The sequence below is a fragment of the Polyergus mexicanus genome, unplaced genomic scaffold, assembly GCF_030449975.1.
Source record: "Polyergus mexicanus isolate NDT 795.1 unplaced genomic scaffold, iyPolMexi1.0 SCAF_13, whole genome shotgun sequence".
Classification (NCBI taxonomy): domain Eukaryota; kingdom Metazoa; phylum Arthropoda; class Insecta; order Hymenoptera; family Formicidae; genus Polyergus; species Polyergus mexicanus.
In genome coordinates, this window is record NW_027223333.1 from 7596528 (window position 1) to 7622908 (window position 26381).

Genomic DNA, 26381 nt, shown 5'->3' on the forward strand with positions numbered 1-26381 from the left:
CAACTAAAAACAGCGTCTTAGAACTTACGCGCGATTCTTGTAAAACTATACAAGGCAATTTAAAAATCTATAATGGACACTAAAGCAGATTGCGAAAAACTTCAAAAAAGTTGCCTCGATATCAAATAATCGAAATAATTGAATATTCAATAAAATAATAATTTTCATGTTTTTATAAAAAAAGAAAAAAAAACATTTTCTTCGCGTTATATTTTGCGAGGAATATTACTTCAATTTCAATTGAAATCAACCATTTTAACGTATTCTTTTTCTTTCCTGTGACAGGAGATAGGCTTTTTTGATCCAAATACGTTTCTAATTTCCTCTTTTTCCCTCGCGCATCACCTGTGTTCTGTTTACTCTCTCGTGAATGCAATGCGGCTGTTACGGCTCCCGGGATTCGAACGGCGCGGCGCATGTCTCTTAAACAATTCACCGTATATATCATCAATGGATTGTCACGGCTTTGCAAGGCGTAGCTGGGATGCGTATAAATATTCATCGAACTATCTCGATCTGATTGCGTCGCCGCGTTGTCGATGCATGTGCCGACTGCAACTCTATCGCGGTACATCCGATCTCTTACGGTCCGGAACTTTGAACTTGTGGCTAAACTTTGGACATGTTACAAGATCACCTCCCAGTGATATATAGTAAATACTTTATTTATATTATCTACATATATAGACGTCCTCGGTATAAATATCGCGGAGAAAATTTCAATTCAAATTTCTCGAGTAATTTGTCATTAAAATTAAAATGCGAACTTCTGGTTTAATACGTTTCTATGTTTTTGCATCAAATATCAAAAATATTGACAACGCTGTTAACAGTTTACTCTCTTCGATTGTTATTTAAAAAATTGTTGAAAATTTCACTTACCTCTCATTTTCGGAGTAAATGGCTCGATTGATGGGGTCAAAAGAACCCCGTCTCTTGTAGCGCCTTTTCGAAGACATTGAACGGCTAAAGGAAATTGATCGGGCGCCATCGTTATTTTGCGAGGATGGTCCGCAAGTGAGAGAGTTCATGAGCCGAAGCCGGAGATTCTTAAATATCCCCGACAGGAAAAGTTTGGGGAAACGCATCGGGGTCATGGCTATTGATCTTCTTGAGGACTATCTTCTTGCAGCCATTAGCGCCGGATTACCAACCATTATTAACGAGATAGACGAAAAGTTACATCGTAATTTAGTCTTCCGTATCACAATTATATACTCTGTCTTTAGTAATAACAAAATAAAATTGCGGCATGATTAAAAGAAGCAGACAGTTTTCTACTTTACACGAGTGAATTATCTTTTTTTCTTTCTATCGAAATATGATGCTCTTCGATATTATACGAGATGATCGCTGGCTGACGGGACATGCGTGGCGAGAATGAATCGAGGAGCGTTGTGTGGATAATTTATTTACAAGAGTAAAACATTATGTACAAGAATGCGTTTTCTCGCAAGAGAACCGTGTAAAAACTCAGATTGTGAGAAGGATGCGAGTGGGTGGGGAACACAATTTTTTTCTTTTCTTTTTTCGAACTAGTCGTGGGTGTAAATCATATGAGTCGTAAAGTCACGCGCGTGTTCGTGTGTGTGGTTTACATACATTTCTCTACTATTATCTGTAAGGTGTGTGTATGCGTGTGTATATGTGTCCTCTGTGTGTTTTCCTTTAAGTTTCATTTAACACTTATGCCGTAAGTAGAAAGTACTTTGCCGCGGGTGGAGAGACTATTGGTCTACCCCTTTTTATTACATCGCCCTTCGGTTAAACTTGCTCGTGACACATTTATTTTACACTTAACACCTTCCTCTTACGAATTTTCTCTCTATGGTCGGGAAAAAGCGCGAGACATAATTCTGTTTTATCTGCTCGCTCTATCTTCTTCCTAGCGATACCCGCGCTCGATTATGTCTCTTCATGTCAACATTCGTGCTGCGCATTATCGTTAATTCTCATGTTTGCACCGCGTCATTGTTAGATATTACGATGCAATTATCCTAAAATCTCAGCAACGACGAATGCAATCTTTAATCCATCTCTCGCGCGTGAAGCGCAGAAACCATCTCTAATTATAAACTCTAAGAATCCTGATCTCGACGCCGCTGAAATTCTTGAATAATATTGACACTCGTTTTCGTCACTCGTGGATATGATAAGAACCCTCGACTGTTCTGTGTGTGGTCGTACGAATCATTTTTCAACGCTTGCCGTGTATTGTATCAACACTGGATTGTACCGATGCTAAATTGCGAAGCATAAACTAATTTCTTGAGCTAAGCCAAACAGATGTCTGGCTAATTAAGTATTTGCGAATACGTACTTTTAATTATTATTTGATCATCTATGTTTGAATATAGAATGCAAAAGAAGCTTAGCATGCGAAAATAACTACATGCTGAATCGCGCCAATTAATCGCTTTTCTTTGATTATTATAATTGCCGTAAACAAATCGGAATAAAATCGATATTGTATCGCGATTGGTATTATTCTATTATTAATGATTTGATTATTAACGCGTTTACAAATTGTGTTGTAAAGAAAAACAATTAAAAATAAAAAAAGAACATATGAAATACAATTAAAAAACGATGCGTTCGGCGAATCAGATGCATCGTCAATTAATAAAAGTAAACGAGAGAATCTGCTTGTTATTTGGGCGAACGGTCATTAAACACGACGTGATAATTATTAATTTTGGACGCAATTAATGTTGAAAATATTATTTATTCGATACGCCAATTACTGATAACGTTTTCAGTACGCCAATTACTGAAACAAAGTGAAAACGCCTTGGTTCGCTTGTTATCATTACGCAGCTATTTAATGTTCTGTACGTACAGTTTTCAACTGCAAATATATTGCCGCTGTCGCTACGACAAATGTATGAAAAGTTTCGGCTCCGAGTTCGTTTTCTTTCCGAGTTTTCGGATAATCGGAGAAAAGTCGACTGAAAAGTTTGTCGCGCAGAATCCGTGATTCTGAAACGCCGTCGTATACGGCTACCTCACACTCCGCTCCTTAATCCTTAGGCACAGAGTCTCCCCTTTATTACGTAAGAACTAGCTGTCTCTCAGAGATTATCTTCATATTTCTCATTCTAGCGGCCAACCTCACAATTAAGTTTAAGATAAACGAGATGAGTATTTTCGTGAGAGATTAAAAAGGACAAGATAAATGCCACAATGAGAGCATTTAAAATACGACATAATTAAAATAATAACGAGGCAAATTCAAAAAAGATTTCGCTTCAAAATGAGTAATTTAAACGGAGAAAAATTCTAGTTTATAAACGACGCGTTCCTATTTCATATATATACGATTAAAAAAAAAAAAAAAAAAAAAAAAAAAAAAAAAAAAAAAAAAACTATAGCAAAATAACAAACGCCATAAAAAATAATGTCAAGAATAAGAGTTGCATAACGTTGAAATATCGTTCTTCGAAAATCTATTAATTGAAAGAGATAAAAATCGCAGTTTGAAAAGTATTAGTTGGCAGATTTCATAAGTTTCATTCGCCGATCTCAGTAATTTAAACCTCACTTTAATTGCCCGACTATGACCTTACATTACGTAATTATGTAAATTATGTAGTCTTATCGTCCCGCGCTCTAAATGACATAACTATCCAGGATCTAATCCAGAACAGTCTGTGCAAAAGAATTAACGTTAAGGGTGTGTGGACGATCACCTCGCTATGCGTGTCCATCGATTTCATAAGTGTCTCGAGCGACCTTCGTGTACGCGCACATTATCTCAGCTGACCCAGAAGGAAGGCGAGCATCACCAGTACCGTCTTGGAGTTGGGCGAGCCGGCTGCCGTGTTTCCGTGCTGCATCGCGGCCGGATGTTCACCTGAAACAGAAACGAGCACTCGTAGTGCATACTTGTCCTTTATTACTAGCGTTCCGGAAGATCTTGGAATGCGGCGGAATGTGACGCAGTGTGTGATGCAGGGTATATGGGTATCATCACGACGTGGGGTTTAAATTTTTCGCGGCGATGTGTGATGATTCTTCCCGGGAATAAAATGCCAGTTGTAGGATCTTAAATCGGAAATTGTTATAAATGCAAGACTATATAATCCGTTGCTCCATTCGGTTCAATCATTTTGTAAAATATTTATTTTTCGATCGGCTACATTTTCCATTCGCGCAAGCTTTTGCAGTAATGTATTGTATATTTTGGCTTTTCAATATTTTAAAATATTATATAAATCCTGCTATTATTATTATTATTATTATTATTATTATTATTATTATTATTATTATTGTTATGTATATATATTTAAAAAATCCGCTTTCATTTATTAAGAAGAACTGGTTTATTCACAACATAAATGAACAATTCTCATTTTTCATTTTCCTCTAGTATATCTCTCTCTTCCTATCTTTTTTGAATATAAAATATATAATTTAAAATTGCTGTATTTATATCCTTAATATGCGATTCCACATAACATATTCCAACTTCTATTTATATAAAATGTAAAATGTTACAAAATTGCGGATTTTACACAGCGTGGTAGTAAAGGGCGATGTCATAATCCACTCCTTAGCCATTTTCATGACTAGATACAAGGCCTCTGAGCATAAATTGTTTAAGAAATCTCTCTCCAAGGAACGGGACTATGGTATTTTGAGACGAAATAGTCCCAAGTTTGACGTAATTTTATATGTCGGCGCCAGGGAGCCTCGACGAATTTGTAGAATTGGGGTCAGCGTAATATAGCAACAGTACAGGGGAAATGGCAGCGTGTTTCTCGTGTGTCGGGGCATTCGCACCCTCGATTGATTTCTTGGCGAACAGTTCTGGAACGAGCGTCGTGAGGGCGGTTTACGACGACTTCTCGCCTTCAGTTGGCTCGACGAGCAGCATACACGCAAACGCGCACTCTCTTCTCTTATTATCCCCCTAGTGCAAGATTCAATATTGGATTTGACATATTCCTGAAAGCTGATCAAGCGTGTAAGATTGCTTGGAAAATTGATCTCTAGCGCTTTCGGCAAGTGTACAGCTATCATTCTCAAGCGATCATAACTTTGTATTTTTATTTCGCATCTTCTCATCATTTTAATCGATAAAAGTTCTTTATGGATTCTTCAATTGACTACGTATGTGTTCAGCAAACAATCATAAATTGCGATCATTCGCAACGTTGCATAGATATGCATAAAGTGATGCATCGCGTGAGAAACCGAATGAACCGGGGCATTAGCCTTATCCAATCCCCATGTCACTGTGTGTCCGCGCGATTACTGTCGCATTAATATGCATCATGCGAATTCACGAGCTGTTACGTGCGCATTTTTGAAACAATCGCGGTGTACGTTCCTATTAACTGTATACGTTCATTTGTCTCTCATCGCACGATCGCATTCGTTATTTAGTTTTATGCGAGCGCTCGAAATAACAATCGCATTTGCATCTATTGATCTATTCCATCCATAACATACGTGCGTATTGCCAAGAGTAGTTTAACATTGATAATCGACGGATTATCTCGAAAACTGATTTGTCACAATTCCGCTTCGAAATTTCACCGTCATTTTACCTATTATTTCATTTTAATTATTATTTATGGCAAAGAATTTTTATACGAAACACACGAATTGTTTATAATTGTATAAAATCAATTTAGGAAAAAAAGTCAAACTGTTAATAAATTGAAAACTTAGATATAAAAGAACCGTTGGTAGGTATAATTTTCATATTTTCAGATATCCTTGTATATGTATATTCGACCAAATGAGAATATGAAATCATGTTTCGCAACGAGCTATGATAAGAGTGATGAGGGACTCATTGAAAATGCTCCGCGGGCAACGTGAAACTGCGTAATTAACTGTATAATTAATCGAGAATTGAAATTTGACGGAACTCGGCGATTTCGTGCCACGACGGAATAATGGAGAGTTATTAATACATCCGCGTAACGCGCACGGCAAAGGCGTATTCGGCCCAGTGGTGGCTGCAGAGAATGGGACAAAGTATAATTAGCCGAATATTCGAGCTAAATGAATTTTGCATTGCCGTTTAGCGTGCGCTCCACAGAGAAAGCGAGTCATGATTACTACAGGCATATTACGTAGATACGTACAATAGATAGATATTATATATACATGAGATTGTCGATTCTGATATAATTCAGCGTAAATTTCGAAAAATTCGGAAAGGGGAAAGTAAATAAATTTTTGTAATTTTGCATAAATATGCCGTTTTAGAGGAATAAAATATTTAATAAATACGTCTCTTATATTAAATTTTCACATTTAACGCGCATCAGTGTCTCTTTGAAGAATAGAACATTGTGTTATTCGTTCATATTCCTTCTCTCTTGATGTACACTCGCATAATTGCATTTCCGCAAATGCATCTGGTGCTGGAGGACATGCGATTTTGCGAAATTAATGTTCTTCTAACGAGTGAGACAGGCGTGGAGTCCCTCGTGAAAGAAATAAGTCGGCGAGTCGTACAAATCGCGGCCGCGTGCTCGCCTTTGCCTCCTCTTCCTGTTATGCATATCTGAATATTTATCTTTCCGGAGTAGTCGGCGCGCGTATTCATCGAGCATGGAGAAGAGATAAATTCATGCACTTCGCCCGAGATAATTGCACTTCGGCCTAGTCCGTAGCTCATTTGCACTGCCGGAAGAAATGCGCTTTTTTTCAACGATAAAAGACGGCACTTTATTCGTTATTTGTATCAGCTTCCTCTTGCTGCCGTATGCCATTTCCGCGTCTTCCGAAAGCCTCGGCGGCAAGCTGTTTGAGCTAAAAACTCTGTCGCCGTCGAATGGAAAGGTCGAGAGAGCAACATGTAATGAAGTTGCAATTATTTTCCAATTACGATGTGAAAGTAACGTACTGAATTATTAACACAATTTTTTTTCAATATTTAATTAAGTAGAAAATAAAGATCTTATTCTTTTATAATTAATATTGAATTTAAATGTCAAATTTATATCGCAAAAATAGATTAAAATTGTGAGTATATTTAAAAATAAAAGAAAATTAAATTCTATAGTTCAATATGTGAAATTGAAAAATTCATATTTGTAGTAGCTTAAAAAAATTAGTATTATCAAATTTTTTTCTAAATAGATTAGATAGATAGATAAGCTTGCGTTTTTCGGCACGACGGTCTGTTCATAAAGATTAGAATTGTTCACGATACCACGAAAATGCTTGGAAAAGCGATTTTATTCCCGATGAGATTTCTGGATGGACTCGCGAAGGGGAGGGCAATTTTCCTTTTGTCGCGTATTATAGTTTTCAGCGGGTTTCGAAAATTGAATCGCAAGCATGAAGCTTATCTTTGTTCTTATAATAGAACGATTCTAAAAAGTAGTATCTCCACATTGTCGAGCTAACAAAATAAAAGAATTATATGTATGTCTATCCGTCTCTCAATAAATTTATATATATATATATAAAATTGATAATATTAGATCAAATCTTTTTGTGAATATACTTACATGCTTTATCAATCATGTTCTAATAAATTCAAGACATTTATGTTGATCAATGAAATCATGATATTTTTCTCTAGAATAATCATAAATTGCATGAATAATATAAATTATGTGCACAAATTAAAAACATTTTATTTATTAGTTACTATAATTATAGTAAATATAAATCTCTGAATATATAGTTCTTTTTAATATACATGCCGTTGAGTGAAATATTTGATCGATAACACAGTAGAAACTACTTTAGCTCGCTTTTAATGTGTTATTCTGATTGTCCGGAGACAGTACATTATGTTTTGCATTCTTCAAACGATGTTGCAATTTAGTGATGAGGGTCAGCTTCTATGAGAATCTTAATCATGAAAGCTACTTTAAAATATTTGCAGATATTATATTATAGTTTTGGACTTTTTATTATTACGAAAAAAATTGTAAAGGCATAAGATCTCGCATTTGCATTAATAGAGTTCAATAGATTACTTTGTTATCTGATCAATCATGATATTAGTATTTAGGCTCTGCATAATAAAGGAAACTTGTTAAAATACAATCAAATTATAAAGTGCATAAGAAGATATAATTTTTATTAAAAAAGAATTTTCTTTAATTTAACCCCTTGCATTGCTATGTTGCAATTACGAAGCAATTATAACAATCGTTTATAAGACTAAGGATACAATTCAAGGAATGTCAGTTAGTATCTCTTATCTGTTTAAATTTTCCTGATAATTTATCCAATGTTCGAGGAATTTCAATTTTATCTCGCGGTTTCGATCGCGAAATATATCGAATGACGGGTTTGCAGCTGGCTATCGAATTGGATGAATTGACCGGTGCCGAAGCTTCGAAGCTGTCGATTTCTGATTCGTTGTGGAGCCGTTGCAAACGGCGGGATAACCGCGAAAGGGTAATGCGGCGTCGAAATTGGTTGCACCGAGGCAGTCGGTGTGGCGCCGCGAAAATTATGGTGGTAACGGCACCCGGGCGGTTGCAGCCAAAACAACCGGAGAAAGATCCCTGTCGAAATACCGCGAAATTTCCACCCTACATTCGCCTCCCCCTCCCCTTCTCTTCCCTACCTCCAGTCGCCACCGCTGCCGCGAAAACCCTTGTAATCTTTCGCGCACGGAGCGGCGCGTAATTAACGCGCCCGGCTCGATCGACCGAAAAATTTCCGGGGTTGTGCCTGATTCTGGCACGATTGCGATTCAGGGAGAACCGCGAGAAGCGCACATATCTCTGTCCTGTTCCGTTTAGTTACATTCACAGGTATCTCGCTTTCAACCTTTTCGCTTTAATGAAAATAGCCGATAAGACGTGTCGAGAAAATAAAAAGAATTTTTTCGAAATCCGAAAGTTTTTGTACAATATATAAATAATTTTTGCCACAAATATATATATATATATATATATATATATATATATATATATATATATATACAGTTTTTTATAAATATTTAATTCTAGACAGAAAAAGTAAGAAAAAACATTTGCTTTTTTCGTTTTTAAGGATCTAAAACATTTTAATTAAAATTTATAAGTTATTTACTTATCAATGTAAATTTTAAAAAGATTAAAGTATATATGTACATATACTGTAGTAAAACAATGTGATTATCGAATTTTAATAAGGCACAAACAATAGTTTGTTAAAGACATTAAAAAAAAAATTGAAAAACTTTTTTACTAGTCTTCTCTTTTATCTTAATAAAAAAGGATCCTTCTTTTTATTTTCCAACAGTATTAGATCTTTAATCTTGCGGAATACTTTGCGTGAAGAAAAACGGAACGCTTTGACCGCGAACAGAAGCGGTAAACCAAGAAAAACTTTTCGGTTCCGGCAGTCTCTTTCGTTTGTGCTAGGAAACGTGAGCCCCTTCGCATTTTTTGCACGCATTTCCGGAGGGAGAAAACGGCCTAAATTCTTCGTAGCACGCGTTATTACTTCGTTCACGTCTTGAACGGATACCGGGTGAGCTCGTAAAATATGTACGGTCGTGCCTGTAAAAGCGAGAAGGAATAAACGAAGAATAAACGTGATTCGGTAACAAAGGGTTTAAAGAAATCTCGTCTCGAAGGAAATCATCCCGTATTGTCGCGGCTGCTGGATCTGTATTTGAATGTACGCCTCTGCATTTTTCATGATTTGCCAGACGGAGATATCTTAGCGTCGACGATGAACAAGACACAGCCTCAAAACCGTCGAGAATTATACGCGATAAATAATAGAACGTATCTGTCTACTGTCAGAGAAATATGAAAAACTTTTCACCTATATTTTCACACCTCTATATTGCTATCGAAAAAAATATAGCAATATAGCATATCAATTACATAACATGAAGCAAACTATGATATAATAATATAAAAATATTATGTAAGCATAGTGTATATATATCGCTAAATTTTCCTCAAATTTTGTCTCATAAAATTCATTAGAAAGAGATTATGCGCTTTTATAATCACTTTCCTAAACTGGAACAACGACGTAGCGTAATAAGCGTAATAACGAATGGTCTAGGGAGAATTCTGGGATGTACGAAAATGACGACCACGTGGCTAAAACGGCAGCTAGACACTTAAGCAACTTGACATAGCATCTGAAACTAGGCTACATGACTTACATCCGTCATAGGAGTTTGCGCGAGCACGTTGCAGTGACAACTATTGTGACAAGCGGTAAGTAGTGCGGTCCTTACATGCCGACCGGCTTGTTGAATCGCTAAAATCATTCCGTGCAACTTCGACGATACCTTCTTCCCCTCTCTCCCTTCACACTCGAACGTATTCGAACAATATTCGCAAACATTATGCGACGCTGCGCGTAATACGCGCTGCGACACGCTTCTTGCAAATATTAGCCGAACGTGCACATCGCTTTCGCGCGGCTCGCCTGAAGTCCAAGTGCAAACAGCGTGCTTTATGAAAATCGGTTAACTCGAAAAAATAAATAAACACGATCGGTAGAGGTAGAGCGCATGTTTGGTTGCGCCACTCACTCGTGCGATATCGTCTCGCGGAAATACCGAAGGCGCGTGTTTACACGCGCGAATCTCTTGCAATTCGCGAGGCGGAGTACCGAAATCTATTTGAATCAGCTCACAGCAAAACATCCCAGGTTTTATTCCGTCATATTTTTTTAAATTAAAATATTGACAGATTTATTATTATTATTTTTATAAATATCAACTTCATTGAATTTGTATCACAACAGAGTGAGCAACGCCAGAGAGAGAGAGGGAGAGAGAGAGAGAGAGAGAGAAATGCTTGAAAGATAATATCGGGAGATGTCGCAATATTCGATAATCTCTTTTTTAAAATGACTTCTATAGTGATTCGTTACCAAGTTTTCAAATAATCGTTGCAAAAGTAATTGTACCGGAAACAATATTATTTACGATAATCGACGCTTTGTCGAAGAACTGCTGCAATCGCAATATTTCGTCGTGTCGTGTAATAAATCATCTCGCCGATTATATTTCGTTTCGTTGAATGTAACACGGATGGATTTTATTTCTAGCCGATGATTGATTCGCGCGCCCGACGCGGTCGCGCAATTTATAGCCAACAATAATTACCCCGCGAAATGAAGTGCATTACATCTGAGCGCAGCAGCGAGACGCAGTAGCGAGTGTCGCAAATGCATTGGGCTCGTCTGCGAAAAATTCGTGTTAACTCAGTACAAATTAATACACAATACGCTAATCGTTTAAATGGAATATGAAACAATCGCTTCAGATATACAATTGATATACATTGTGTTTTCTTGCCGTGTAACGAGTTCTTTAAATATCACAATTGCCATCGAAAAGAAAAATGATAAATACGCAATTATAGAAGAATGATAAAAGCTTAGGACAATGCAGAGAGAATGAGTTTTTTAAAAATACGATAAAAAATACTTTACATTTCTGCAGGAGAGGAACTAAATTTTAAAAATTATTGAGATATTAAAAAATTACGGTGTTGTTTTTGTGTGTAATATATTTTATTTTAAATTAATTTTAATTTTAATTTTAATTTCAGTTTTGATTCTTTTTTTGATGAAATAAAAATCCAAATATACGTCAAATAAAAATAACAAAAATTAAATATTAAAAATTAAATATTTAAAATATTAAAAATTTAATATTTTTATGTCAGACAAACTCGATATAAAATGTAAAATCTAAATTTACAAGTTTCCTTGCTTTTCTTCTGTTTCATAGATTATTTCATCCTAACTATCGCTATGTTTAACAATTTTTGGTCAATATCGTAATTTGAAGTTTGATTAAAACCAGTTGTCAACTCTACATTTAATTTTGGGTTAAACTACGTGACTCTCCGCAACATGCTACATAAATGTTGTTAATTTAAGTTTATGTTACAAACGGCGTGTAGAGCGTTTTAAATAATCCATTGATTGCACCCGGAACGCGTTAACAATTTTGTGCGGAAATCCGACGCAAATATTACACACGGTCTTTAAACAAAATCTTATTTTTTTCCGCGCTAAAAAAGAGAGAGTTGAGATTCTTGCAAAAGAATCTGACGCTTTGTACGAATCGGCGGCTACATCGAGTTCCTTTTACCGCGCTTTTTACACACGGGGGATCTTTATCTATGATTAATGGAAACTGCTGAAATAAATATCGGAAAAGCAATCAGGTGCCCTCCTTCCTTCTATTCATCTCAAAAATGGAATAAATAGAAAAAACGATTCCCGCCGAGTCGTTCGAACGGGATATATCGGTTCTCAGTCGAGAGCTATAGTTTCGGTACCGAGTGCAATCAAAAGCAGTACGATATCTATTTGAGACAGAGAGAGAGAGAGAGAGAGAGAGGGGGCGGGGAGGACGGATGGTAATAGACTATGCTAATGACTAGGCGAACGGTCTTTCGATTCATTCTCAGTTGTGAACGCGATCGCGGTTTGGCAGTTTGCCGCTGTACAAATGCACTTGACCCGATTCAAGTCGCGATCGCGTCCCGGAGTGAAGGAAAAAAAGGAAGATGCGACAGGAAATCGATCGGCGGGAGCTTCTTCATCTTACGTTGTTCGATCGGCTTTTAATGGATTCGCGGCCGATCAGAGAGAGAATATCGAAGGAATTAGCTTTTTCACCTCGCCGTCACGATGAATGCTTGATATTGCGAAATTAATCCGCTATCGCCAAGCTTTTCGGAGACAAGTGTGCTGAGATTGAATCTTACGTTAGATTAAATCTCCTTGCAGTGAAAAATAATAATCGAAATTACCGCAGAACAATAATGATTTTTAAATTGAATTGTTGATTGAAATATGAGCTTTTTTACGAATATCGAAATGATACTACTTTGGACTAATCGTAAAATGTGTGAAGAAGTTTTAGTTATGTCTCTTCAAAACAATATCGATATGAAATATATTTATAAGATTACATTTTTTTCCGTTCATTTCATGTGGTTATTATGTTTATATATAATAAATAATAATATAACATATTTAATACTGTTATATATATAATATGATATGAATGCTGTTATATAATGATAAGTTAAATTTTTTATTATAGCATAATTATTTATCTGTTGTTGCTTTTATTGATGAAATTAATAGATTACGATGAGATTTCATCTCGTTGTAGGAAATTAATAAAAAATAGTGATACACGAGATATTATATTGCTGGAATCTAATTTTGCAATGTTTTTAATATTAGAGTGGAGCGAATATTTATTCCTTTCATGTATCTGGACGGATTATTTTCATGCGGATTTTACCGAATGGATTAAATGTAGCAAATTAGTTACATTATAGGACTGATAAAAAGAAAATATTATATAATGTACTGTAATCCGTGTTAATTTCGCGACAATTCAGAGAGAATTAATTATTCATGATATTCATATGTATGTATTTATATGAGTTACATGCATTATACAGGTATGTGTACATATTGTATTATAATGATTAACAATAACTGGACAAGGCATGCGCTGTGTAACAAAGGTTAATTTGCATCCTTGCACACGATATTTTGGCCAAGATTAATTTATTTCAAATATTATATTTTATTAATTCGAATTCAGATTCAACATACAGAGCTAGATCTTTATATTACCTCAATATGATTGATGGGAAATTTTTCGCTTATCTCTCGGAGTTCTCTCTCTTCTTTTTATTTATATTTAATGTAAATGCGCGAGTTTAAATGTATATAACGAACCTAAGCTATGTAGAAAAATAAAAACATGAATCCGGAGATACATTATATCAAATTTTTGAGATAATAAATTCATAACATAATTCGATTTCTCGTCATCCTCGTCATTCTAGTTACAACGCATATGATATCGAGCGTCTCGTTTCTCTGAAATAATTTTCTCTTTATCTCCAATTGATTTTCATCAACAAGGTAAAAATATGAATATCATGTTTCATTTTAGTTTACATAATATTTGACAGATAATTTACTTTGTACTTTTCGCAATACATTTTTTTTTTAACTGGATTGAATTGGAGAAAAACTTGATGAAGAATGGTTTGTTTGCCATTTAATTTTTTTACTATTGCATATTTTAATCAAATTAAGAGAGAGAAAGAGAAAGAGAGAGAAAAACACAAAGAGATTCGAATTAAAAATTTAATTAAAATCAACTAAAAAAATCCCAAATTTTATCAGTTATTTAAACATTTAAATGTTAATTTTCCAAAACCTTGCAATCTTGTTTGCTCCTGAAAAACTATCTATAATCTAATTGTGAAACAATCTCCACTCTCTTTTCTCCCAGTTTGTGGACTATATTCTCGATTAAAAAAATATACGCGATACCAAGCGGTGTGGATAATGAAACACGGCCAGATTGTATTAACGAGTAATATTATAATAAAGCGAATTTTCATTTATTTTTCATCTTCATCATAATGAAATGATAGAATGTCTGCTATGTTGTGCATAAATTAAAATGTGTCAGCGTAACGCGATTATGATACGCGTTTCATTAAAATTCGAAATTTCTCATTTCTTCGTCACGCACAACTTCGCAAATCTGAATATGATACAGTATTTGCTGTCACTATTTCTCATGATATACATACACATATACATACATGCGTTATAAATGTTCTAAACATCTAAATGACATACATTATAAATGTTCTAAACTTTTGTGAATTTTAGTATTGGCGCGCCACGAAATATGACACCTACTATCAAAACTAAGAAATCAAACGATAGAACCGAAAATATTTTTAATATCTGCGGGAAAAGTCGGAAAGTGCATTTTCGTGTTTCTTAAAGAAAGAAAATTTATATTATATCGGCCAGGGCGTTTGAAGAATGGAAATACTCGCAGTAAAAAGTGGGTACAGTACCGGTTTATTTCGCCGTCCGATACTCTCGCGTTCGCTACTACAATTTAGATCGGCTCAGCGTTTTTACAAGTGCCATATAAATGAGAAGTCCATAAATTGGCGACGACCGATCTTTCGGGGATATCGCGCGCCGCGTTTTTATACGTAAACGTAGCCGTTCGCTCGTATTTATGAGACCACATTTATGCCACTGCACTTGGTATTTCCGCGGGTTAATTCGGTCATAAATACACGTAGACGCCTTTACAGCGATAATCGTGTCTGTTGTGTGTGTATGGTACATACATGTGTGTTGTGTATGTTTCACATATGTACCGAGCCCGTGTGTACGGAATATCTCAGCGCCAATAAACACGCATGATAAACTGGTATCTTACTTTATGAAATAATCGACAACAATAAATATATAAAATGTAAAAACACACACGTATACGCATACATATAAACAGTAAAAATGTTTATTTTCTCGGAATGACATGCTTCATTACTTTTTAGCGATAATACACTGGTTTTATTTAAGAGAGTATGTCTAAAGATTGATTAGATCCGAACCCTGATAAAAAAAACATTAATGTTGTTGCAAAAATCAACGGACTCTCAAAGCTATGTATGTAATGCTCGTAATAATTCGTTAGCGAGTTATATAAATGGTAAGTGCAAGATTATAACATGCAGTTCTATATTTATGCTAATATTAACTATAGCGTTCATTCATCCCAATAAGCGGCGTTCATACACTTTGAGACTCGGGAAAATCTGCGCTGCATAATGGATGAATAATGTCGACTCGGGCATTTGTACGTCAAATAACCCGTGATTTAATCGCGAATTTGCATTTGCTTGCTTAATAGACGTTTTACAATTGTTTATTCATGATAATAATAATGGATGTCAGTAATATAATTTGCGTAACTAATCTAATTCTGAAATCCGCATCAAATTTATTTACAAGCAATATTTTACCGGAGTAACGGCGATATTTTATTGCAATAACCAGATGTCTTGAAATAATTATTTATGTAAATCAAATTCTTGCTACGATAAAATAATTTTCTTCTTTCCTTGAATTACATACAATATTTCTGAGGCATTACATTCCGTTAATAATATTTCGCAATAGTCTGAAACTTGCTGTTGATTGTTATATTGAGATTTGAAGCAATACAGGTCGATAATTGCATAGCTTTCTAATCCGACATTAATTTCGAGAACGACAATCTTTGCGAGAAATCTCGCGATATTGGCGGGAGAGGATTTTCGTTTCATAGCGGTAAGATGACGGAAATTAAGTCGCGCAGAGAATTATGCAAATTGCGGATAATCGGCAGGGCAAGCCGATGCGGTATTATCGTTTCACGTTCGAACAAGCCAACCATCGTCGAGCGCTGATCCGCTATATTTGAAATTGAAATAGAACGATCTGCTTTTAATCGTTGCGACTGGAACGGCCAATTTTTCTTTTACTGTCTGATAATCGAGAACAAATCATCAATTTGCAATTTAGGAACGTCTTTCAACGACTTTCAAATTTATATCATCGACAATAAATGACAATAAAAGTTTTTTTTTTAATGTAACAAATGCTGGGAAAATTCTTTTTGACATGCCTGTTTATGTGACTTCTCCTTCGTTCAAGAAAACTATTTAGAGCGCATATCCAAAATTTTGCAGATTTTTCCTGGGATACCCTTTAGACTTGGAAAATCTGGCGCATATAATAAATCCCCCGCTGTTTATGTAACTCGAGATTTAATATGTTAATACCGTCCTTTTTGCGCGCTTATATCATGTTGTAAACTAGTAAAATAAAGTTGAACTTTGTCTGTGCTTATTCTCGACTGTTGCCAACAGTCGATGGTTGGCGACAAAATGGAGAGAGTACGCTTTTCATAGAGGGGTTCGTATAAGTAATTACTAAATTACCATGCCAATCGTAGTAGTTATATGATTGGTTTTGTTATGCAAACAAGAATTTGCGATGGCTAAGTGTTTGTGTCTTCTTTTATGTATCTGAGCATTTGTGGAATATCTGTATTATTTGCATGAGATTTTACAAGTTTTTTTTTTACGAGGTAAGTTTTATTCCAAACTTTTATACATAATATTCGTGAGAAAGTATTTGTTACAGAGTTATATATTAATATTATATCATACTATCTCCTATTGCAATAGAAACTTTTCAATGCTCTTTGTATCTTTTGAGAATATAAAAATTTTTCATTTCATAGACATAAAAAGTGTTGAAAACTTTTTGTTATCATGCGCAATATTAAAAATATATATTTTATGTTTCATAATTTATTTTTCTTTACGAAAAGATTAAATTTTTCTCGATATCATGCTTATTATTTTTTCTAGCTTTTTGATTTTTCATATTACCCAACTCCTTGCAAATTCAAAGATGATTTTCGAACGCACTGACGCAATATATTATTTTGCGAAATTTCATAACCGAAACGTGTTTTATTATTCGATAACCGATTTCAGATCCGAGACACGTGTAAATGTTGACGCGCACGCGCGCGACCGCTGTTGAAACGTTTCATAAATCAAGACGATCTTCACTTACTGCAAGTATACCATAAATCAAGAGGATCTTGGCTTGGTAACGAGTAGCAACGAGCGTAATGTTGGCATGTAGTTTTGTTGCGTATCAGCGTTCGCGCTCTATTTTGCTTAGCTACTACACTCCACCGCCGGTAAACGAAGGAAATCGATAACCCGTCAAAATCTCTTCGGCGGTGCAGTAACGCTAGATAATTTTCGAGACGTTCTTCTATAATACAAATGCTTACAACAGTGCTGATATAAAATGCAGATCACAATGGAGTATTAACCCTTTGTTTCCCGGTAGCATGTTGAGTAACTCTGCAGAGTTCTTACATCTTATAATAGGAAACGATGAGAATTTTTAGTTCTATAGAAAATTTCATTTCGAATATTATTGAAGAATAAATAAATGTAAATTATTGATTAATGTAAATTATTGTAAATTATTCGATTTTATTTTATTATCGAAAAAATAGGTTTCGAAGAAATAAATTTCTCAGTTGTAGTCGTGTTTAATAACGTGTATTAAAAGTTCGCTTAAAGATACGCGTATGAGAATTAATTGTAAGAGTTACGTAACATCCAGTTTTCCCGAGTTTCTCTTTGGTAAGACATTTTAGTGGCATGTCTACGTCGCCAAATGCCTGAAGATAAATGAGAGCTTTTAGGCAATGAATCGTCACGTGGGTGCTATAATGTCGCGGAAAGTGATTCGTGTGAAACAAGTATGATACTAATTTACAATTACAATTAACGTTGAACATTCTATATAGTTGAGATTTACTTGAGAGAAGTAAATCGAAAAATTTGAAATATTACTCAAATTATTTCATTATCAATAATATCTTCTATATATTCAGAAAAAATATATGCAAATCGAGAGAAAAAAGAAAAAGAATAAAAAGATTGAAATCGAAACATCGATTACGAATTCATCGCGAAATCCGCTGTTAAAGTAGTTTTCGGTATTGACGAATCACCTTGTATATGTAATCAGCTTAACTAAGAGTTTTCAATGCCGATGGCTTGAGAGCGGATCTGTAATTCGGCGGAAAAGTTTCCGATCGATTCTTTTTTATACGATAGTGGTTTTTAGAGAGCGATCGCATACGTCGATGCCGGATGCTCCTGGGAAATCGGCAAGATATCGGAAGCAAGACCAAGTAAACAGGTTACTATTGAGCGACGATCGAGAGAAATTAGCGAAGTTGCGCTGGAGATTTAAATAAAGCTTCCGCAAAGAAAATGAAGGGGCGAACTTTCCTCCCCGCCATTCGCTCGCGTCGACCTTTTTCCGCTGGACTTTTTTCGGGAAAGCAAAGAATTAAATCTTGGAACTTTCTTAATGCAAAAAGGAAAAAAAGAAGAAGAAATGGAAAGAGTCACGATAACATTAAAGAGATCCAAGCACACACGAGGCGCTCATCGCGGTCTGCGAATCTTATAACTTTTGCGTAAAACTTTTTCACGTAGTAAATAATATAAAAAATAGCTTCTAAAAATGCACAAGATCTGTAGAACATAAAAATATTTTTCTTCTTATATTAAACTCTTTAAAACTTGATATGATATCTGTCGATTTATTTCGAGATTGTACGAGCACAATATAAGCAAAGTAACTAATGTTTCTAGCAATTGATCCTGTGTAGAATTTTTATAAAATACGAGACTAGATAATAGTAATTATTCTGAATACAATAAACGCGAAATGAGTCAATAAAAAATAAGGTATTACTGCAAAAAGCTACTAACTACTATACTAATGTACTTTAACGACGGAAGCGTACTACGACAGACACTTCACAAAATTGAAGTATTAGATTATATCGATGGGGCAAGTCGACGCGTAATTTCGTTTCTATAATCTACAGGACGAGACACAAAGGGTGCAGCGATTTCGCCATCATTTCTTTTCCTCTCGTAGAAAACAAACACCTGGAGACGCCTACGCGGGCGAACTCCCGAGAGGGAACAGGAGGGTCAACAGCGAGATATCGAAATCAAATCAGTAGACAAGAGTAGACGAGGCGAGCACGTAGAGAGAGACTGAGAGAAAGAGAGAGAAAGATATCTTTCGAAGAGAAATTCTGCACGATAGAATCCTGCGAGTCGTATACATCCACGGATAACTTCGTGACGAGAGGGTTCGATCCCTTGAATCTCGATTGTATTATGAGAATTTATCCGTTTTTGTGTCCTTCTAACGGGAACTTCCATGTGGAAGTTTCGCCCTTTACTTCCCTCCGCCGCCGCCTGTCTCCTTCCCGTCCTGTCTGTTCCGCGTTTGAACCAATTATGCGGGCGGCTACGTACGTGAAGATTTCGATTTACCGCGATAGCGCATTTTGACATAAACGTGTGCTCAGGGAATTCGAGAAACGAGGAGAAATTAACGCGGTCCGATCTCTTTGAATCTCTTTAGATGGACCTCTGGCGCCGTTTATATAATTGAAATCTCTTACATATCCTGTAGATTCCTCCATCCTGATGTGAATTATTCCTCATTATTTAGCATCCGCGTTTGTAATCTCGAATATATTATATTCGATTTTTTAAATATTCGTAATTAATATTCCCATTTTTCTAATCTTTAAAATGACGACATCGCGCGATATATCTTAACACGTTTCTCTATTTTAGCCGACTCCCGAGATCGAAGGATCTCACATTCCCCTTAGTTCGATTAATAGTAGCTGCAAGATCGTCTTTTCGGTGGAAAAAGTTTCCATCGTGCGACAAGTTTAACTCCGTCAGGATCATCGGCGAAATTAGCGGAAGTCGAAGTTTCCGAAGCGAGTTTTCTCCGTCGCGGCTGTGCCATAACAGCCGGTCGCAATTTTTCGCTAAATTTGCCCCAACCATTTTAGCGAATCGTCAAATCCTTCCTCTTTCGCTGTGTAATTTCTGAGACAGATCTCAAAATTACCTACGTGGCGCGAATCAACACCTTTTGTGAAGCGAACAGACTTTTCATGGATTAACTAAATGTACGAGTTCGCGAGAGCGACGGTAAAATTAATCCTTTGATGCACTTTGAGATTTAAAGTAATCCTATACGCTTCCGCGAAATCTAATTTTATGTACTTACACTTATTCACATTGTTTGAATTATTCCATAAATAATAAAAAGATATAATTATTATTATCTCTTTTTAAATTATAATCGTTTTCATGTATAATTTTTAGAAAAAAATAAAAAGATTTTTAATTTGTTTTTCTTTTAAATAATAAAAATTGGATTTGGCATTGATGGATTAGCTTTTTCAATATCGCGAGGAATTAATGCCGCAACTAGATCGTCGTGCTTTTAGGGCGGTTCGCTGTTCGCGTTGTGAAGGATACCGATTTCGATCGGTAACTTTGTAAAGGTAATCTATCGGATTTTAGTGCCGTGTAATAAAATGGTCGCCAACCGTTCCGTTCCGTGCGCTACAGCGCAATTTCGCGCATCGAATGAATCTTTCGGAGAAGGGAGAAGCCGCGGTGGGTTTTCTCCATTCGGTGATGCGGCAGCTCGCATTGCGTCACAAACGAACAGATGGTAAAGCTCGTCCAAAGTGCGATCGTTCGTCCACGAGGATTGCAAAACTATCGAGTGACGAATATGTTCGCAAGCGATCATGTATGAATTCTTTCTTCTTTTTCCGAATACGTTTGGATTCAGCCACGCAGCGCGCGCGAACGATATATAAAGTGACCGAGTTGTCAAAAAAGATCTGCTAAATTGCATTTATTGATATTATCTGACAAAAATTTCGGATACATATTTTGCGGCAATCAGTAGTATATAATCACATTTCATGTTGCGGTTGCGAATTTGATATGGTTCGATTTGATATGATCTGCAATGATATTCTGTGTCAACAAAATATATATATATATATATATATATATATATATATATATATATATATATATTAATATCTTTAATTGTGTGTGAAAAATAATCGTTATTATTCTTATCTTGTTTTTTTAGTAATTAAATTATCGACAAGTTTCATTAATGCAATATTAATTTCCTAATCTGATTCAAATAAAAATATATATATATTGATCCAATATCTACATTTGTATTATCAATTTTCTAATATTAATTAATAGCAATCAATTACAAACAACGTGAATAATAATATCATTTGTATCACAAATTATAGGGTCAAAATACATTGTGTAATATTGTTTTCCCTATTTACTAATAATGTAATAAAAATCTACGTGTGTTTACAAGCAAAATTAGAACTCTGATAAATAAATAATTCTTTATTATTATTTAAAGACAGGTTTTTTGATAGAAACAGACTTTCAGATGTACTATGTGACTATAAAGTTAGTGATACTTTAATTGCGACCATAATTTTATAGACAAGTGATAACTATGCTTTTACTAGAAAATGACAAAGTTTAAATAAAAGTAGTTAGCTTTTACTTTGAATATACTTAAAAACGGCGTATTCATTTTGACGAAGGTGGTAGTGCAACAGTATAATAATTATTTATGTATCTTTATAAAGCTAGCGCCGTATAAATACCAAGAATTAAGTAATTTCACAAGATTTTGAATTAAAATTCTTGTTAGTCCTCTCTCGCGGAAAAGCAATGGAAGCTAAGCAGATACGAAAAAACATACTACACCGCAATCTAGTCGCATTACATGTTAGAGAAGTATAATTAATTTCAACCGAGAATTATTTTACGAGATTTCTGAAAAATTTTATTACGTCGCCCTGACTATGCCTGGCTTCTTTAAGTTTGTGCGAAAACATCTCGTTCCGTGCGGGATATGTTAAGTAGCGACGTTATAGCTGCGGGATAAGGCTTTAATTAAACGAAAGGTAATTTGCTTAAGTAAGTGTCGCCCTTTTCGAGGCGCGCATATATTCCAGAACAAATTTCGCCGCGCGGTTTCTTTGTTGCTGTGACGAAGCGTTGCAGAACTCAGCTCGGTAATAAAATGAAAATTTTATTCCATTTACACATTCCGCTATATCTCCCCGCCCGCGTTCTCTTCATTGTTCCTGCGAGCGAATATTCATAAAGATCTTCACTTCGCGACTTTGAGATTAAAAAATATATTGTATAAGAATTTAATATACTAGAACGCTTCGATTTTGGGGAAATGTATCTTTCGATCGTTCGCACATTTTTCCTATAGCATACAGTGAGATATTCTAAGCGTTTAAATGTCGTTGATTTTATTACGTTTCATATATATTTTAAATTGCCCGAAGGAAGAAAGTTATTTAATAAATAAATAAATAAATCAAGTTTCTCCCCTTTTCTGCTTTTATGCTTGACACATATGCAAAAAATATGAGATGATATTTTTATCGAGTATATAATCGATAAATATTTTTTTTTTATTGTCGCTAAAATATTCGAGCTTCTATCAGCCCCGTCAGCAACCGCTGAAAGGAAGATAATAAGCAATATTTTACGTATTACGGTACAGGCGGAGGGAAAGTAAGCAATATATTCCGTATGAATATATTTTGTTGACTGACCGCAACGATACGTCAGACCGGTGAGTTTCAACTGATGCAAAAGCCTCGAGGCGTTTCTGATATCGGAAGTATTTCGAATACTTGGAGAATATCGGATACCCAAAAGCTAGATGTATACAACGCCTCGAATTACAAGTAGCTTCGGGATTTCGAGACGCATCCCGATACTCTGTATGTATTACCATTGAAATACCACGGAAAGTCCATCGTAAATATATTCGCATTTTATCTTTTAGATTCGCCTCCTCTTTTATCGCGAAACTGATCCGCGCGTTACGATAGTTACCCAATAAGCTATTACGGTTTATTGAATACGGTCGTAAACATAAATCGCAGACTTGCAGACTTTTCGCACGTCAATAGATAAAATTATCGAGATAAATAACTCTCCTATAAGAAATAAAAGATTTTAAAAAGTTTACGATTCTTTACGAATAATTAATATATATGATGTATGTTATGGCGCGCTACAGGTTTCTGATATATTTCTCAGATTCCTCCATCTGTTTTTAGATAATTTTTACTCTCATAAAAATCTTGTAAAAAAAAAAAAAAAAAAAAGAGAGAAGGTATGTGAGAGATACTCTTCTCTATTCGTCTCAAGTTAAACCCTAGATAGATAGCGTTATATAGAGGCTTGGTAATAACACCCTTGTGTAATACATACTTAACAAGAGGGTTAAACGCTGGCTATGCTCGCGGCGGTCATGACACATAGCGCACTGATGCACTAGCAAGATGCGGTATGCAAAATCAGCAGGAAGTGCCTGGCGAAGTGCCTCACGGATATGAGTTAGAGAGACTCTAGTACACTGCCGTATCGGGGGGGAGGCCGGAAGTGGCGGCGGTGATGATGACGGCGGCTGTGATGCACGGCAGGGATGCTGTAGTGGCACTCGCGCGGTGAATGTCTGAGTGACTGATTTAGACACATCGATTCGAAGATGAGAAAAAAAGAGGCGCTTCCCGTCGAAAATTAATATTCGACTTTAAGCTGAAGATACGGTCAATAGAAAATAGACACATTCGCATATCGTGCCAAGTAATTTTTGCTTTGACGTGACATTATTCGTTATCGATCTTCGCGGCGATTCGTCATCACGAGAAAATATCTATCGACGCGCATCAAGCTATCCATTTAGACGTCCTTGGAAAAGTCTATAGTCGCGCCAGATACTTTTCCCCGAGATAAATGAAAGAGCACGACGACCCGCGGCGCAATGGCAACAGAAGTTGAATAGTATTCTAACGTAATACAACATAAAATCGCAAGATGAATCGACAACTTACGTCATTTGGCTGTCTTTGTAGGCGTGTACGTGCTTCGCGAAATACGTCTTCTCGTCTTCTAGAAGAAGAAACGCTGAGAAGTTTGAATATAAATGACGCGCTCTCTGCTATATCCCGTTGACTTTTATCTATTTTCATTTCATACGTGCGGATTGCGTGTGTGTCTTTTATAACGTGTCGGCGACTTGACCTCGCCATATTGTTGGCAATGCTTTGCGCGATACCGCGCATAACATACCACCGTTATCTGCGATTATCCCGTGCGATCTCGCGCACGCCCTCACGGTTAATCCTGCGAAGCGAAACGCGCGAGTACCGGCCACGCTTTTTACCTTTCGCAATAAGCCAGCCCGTCTACGCGGTATACGATTAATCTACTTTAACGTAGAAAAATAAATCAAGAAGGCGAGATAAATGAGTGTCGCGTTGGCCGAGGGAAGTAATAAAAATTACACGGAAGAGAACCGCGGATGAAGAAAAAAGAGATGCAGATTCTCACGCGCGACTATGGCGACTCGATTAAAACTTTTTTCACGAGATGAGAGAGTATTCATAATGTCGAATAAAAACAGAATTTCCGTATATATCTTCGACGGTATAGTCATCGAATACGTGCAGTCTCGGAGCAGTTCGAAATAATTAAAATAATTCGCTTCTCCGTGCAAGTGCGCGATTTTCACTCTTTGTTCTCTCATTAAACGCATCATTATTATAATAGTTATAATTTCTCTTCGTAATGGTTGAAAATTTCGTGCGCCCCTGAAATAGAAATCTCATGGATTGGCATACGACTGTCAGAATGAAACTATCGGACATTTAAATGAGTTCACGTAGACGGGGAAGGAGGATATAATAGTATTGACTGGAATGGGAAACAATTATTGCGTTTAAGGCATTGGTATTACCTCGTTGCACATCGCATAATAACTGTAACTTTCAAGATCAAAAATTAATTTCCTGGTTAGAATGTGCTTTCGTTCCGATTTTCAAATGGAAAAGATATTAATAAAGGAGGAGAAAAAAAAAGAGAAAGACATAACAAAAGTAAAATAAAAAAATAATAATAATTAAAATTATTATAAACTTCATTTGGAGACGTAGATTCATTACGATGTCTGTGCAAATTAATTTTCCTTCAATTTTCCGCAATGCGTTACTCATATACATCTCAAAATCTTTGCCTCGAGATAAAATTACCGGGAAATGGATTTAAGAAGAAGATAACACCGTTGCCTCCATTGTTAATTATATTTGTCCTCGCGGGAGCTATGCGAGCAACGCTCGTTTATTACGCAATCCAATTCTTGAGAGACTTGGGAGACTTGATATGATGTCTGTAACAAAAGGGGACAGATGTTAAACACCCGGGGAAAGAAACGAGAAAAAATAAAAAGAGAAATATTATTCGCCGGTAGATCATCGTGCATCATCAAGTGACCGCTTTCTCGCGTAACGCGAAATCCCATTAGCCATCCGGTCTAATCCCCCACGTGGGCGCGTTCTGTAGCGTTGACTCTCGCATTTACATATGCGGTGCAGGAAGCGTGACGCGCGAAAGACGTCCAGCGATACGGACGTGCAGTAAATTACGACGAAATCTAAAACGGGAAGACCGCACGATAAACTAATTAGCCGGAGAAATTAGCGAGTATTCTCTCTCTCTCTCTCTCTCTTCACCAACTTGGTGAGCCGCCGTGAGAGATTTCTAAAAGCTTGTTTAGAAACAAGCCGTGATAGCAAGGGAACGTCTATTCATAAATATGAAGTAGTGGAAAAAATGCCTATTGTTACAATGCAATAAGATGATTAGTGTGTCAATTGAGATATATATTTATATACAATATTTTTCATATCGCAATTAATAAGTTGATAAAATTAATAAAAAGTTCTTAACATATTGATTATACAAAAATTGGAAACAAAGAATGTGTTATATAATTTTATTTTATCTAGAAATATATAATTGTGAGAGAAAGATGAGACATTCTTCGAACTATTTTGATCAATTATTATTTCTTATACATAATATGTGAACACATTTTATATAAAATTATTACAAAATTTTAAAAATATTATTCTTTTAGTAAAATGCAGAAAAACTCGGAAATTTTTTTTTTTTACATGTTTCCTGTCATTCTTCTTATCTTGATTTCCTTTATTTTCAATTTACGTTTTTAATTTATAACTTTGATAATCCATTATCTGTAAAGTTCGTATGCGATAATTACAC

The 26381-nt window shown here is 35.7% G+C and overlaps 1 protein-coding gene across 1 annotated transcript in view; it reads right to left on the reverse strand.

Moving 5' to 3' along the window:
• Positions 1-3347: 3347 nt before the first annotated feature.
• Dpr1 (defective proboscis extension response 1) overlaps positions 3348-26381 on the reverse strand; it is a 288257-nt gene continuing 265223 nt past the window's right edge. The window contains exon 6 of the mRNA XM_070305830.1: positions 3348-3853. Coding sequence (XP_070161931.1) covers positions 3750-3853 — 104 coding nt within the window. The 3' untranslated portion in view covers positions 3348-3749. The remainder of the gene's footprint in view (positions 3854-26381) is intronic.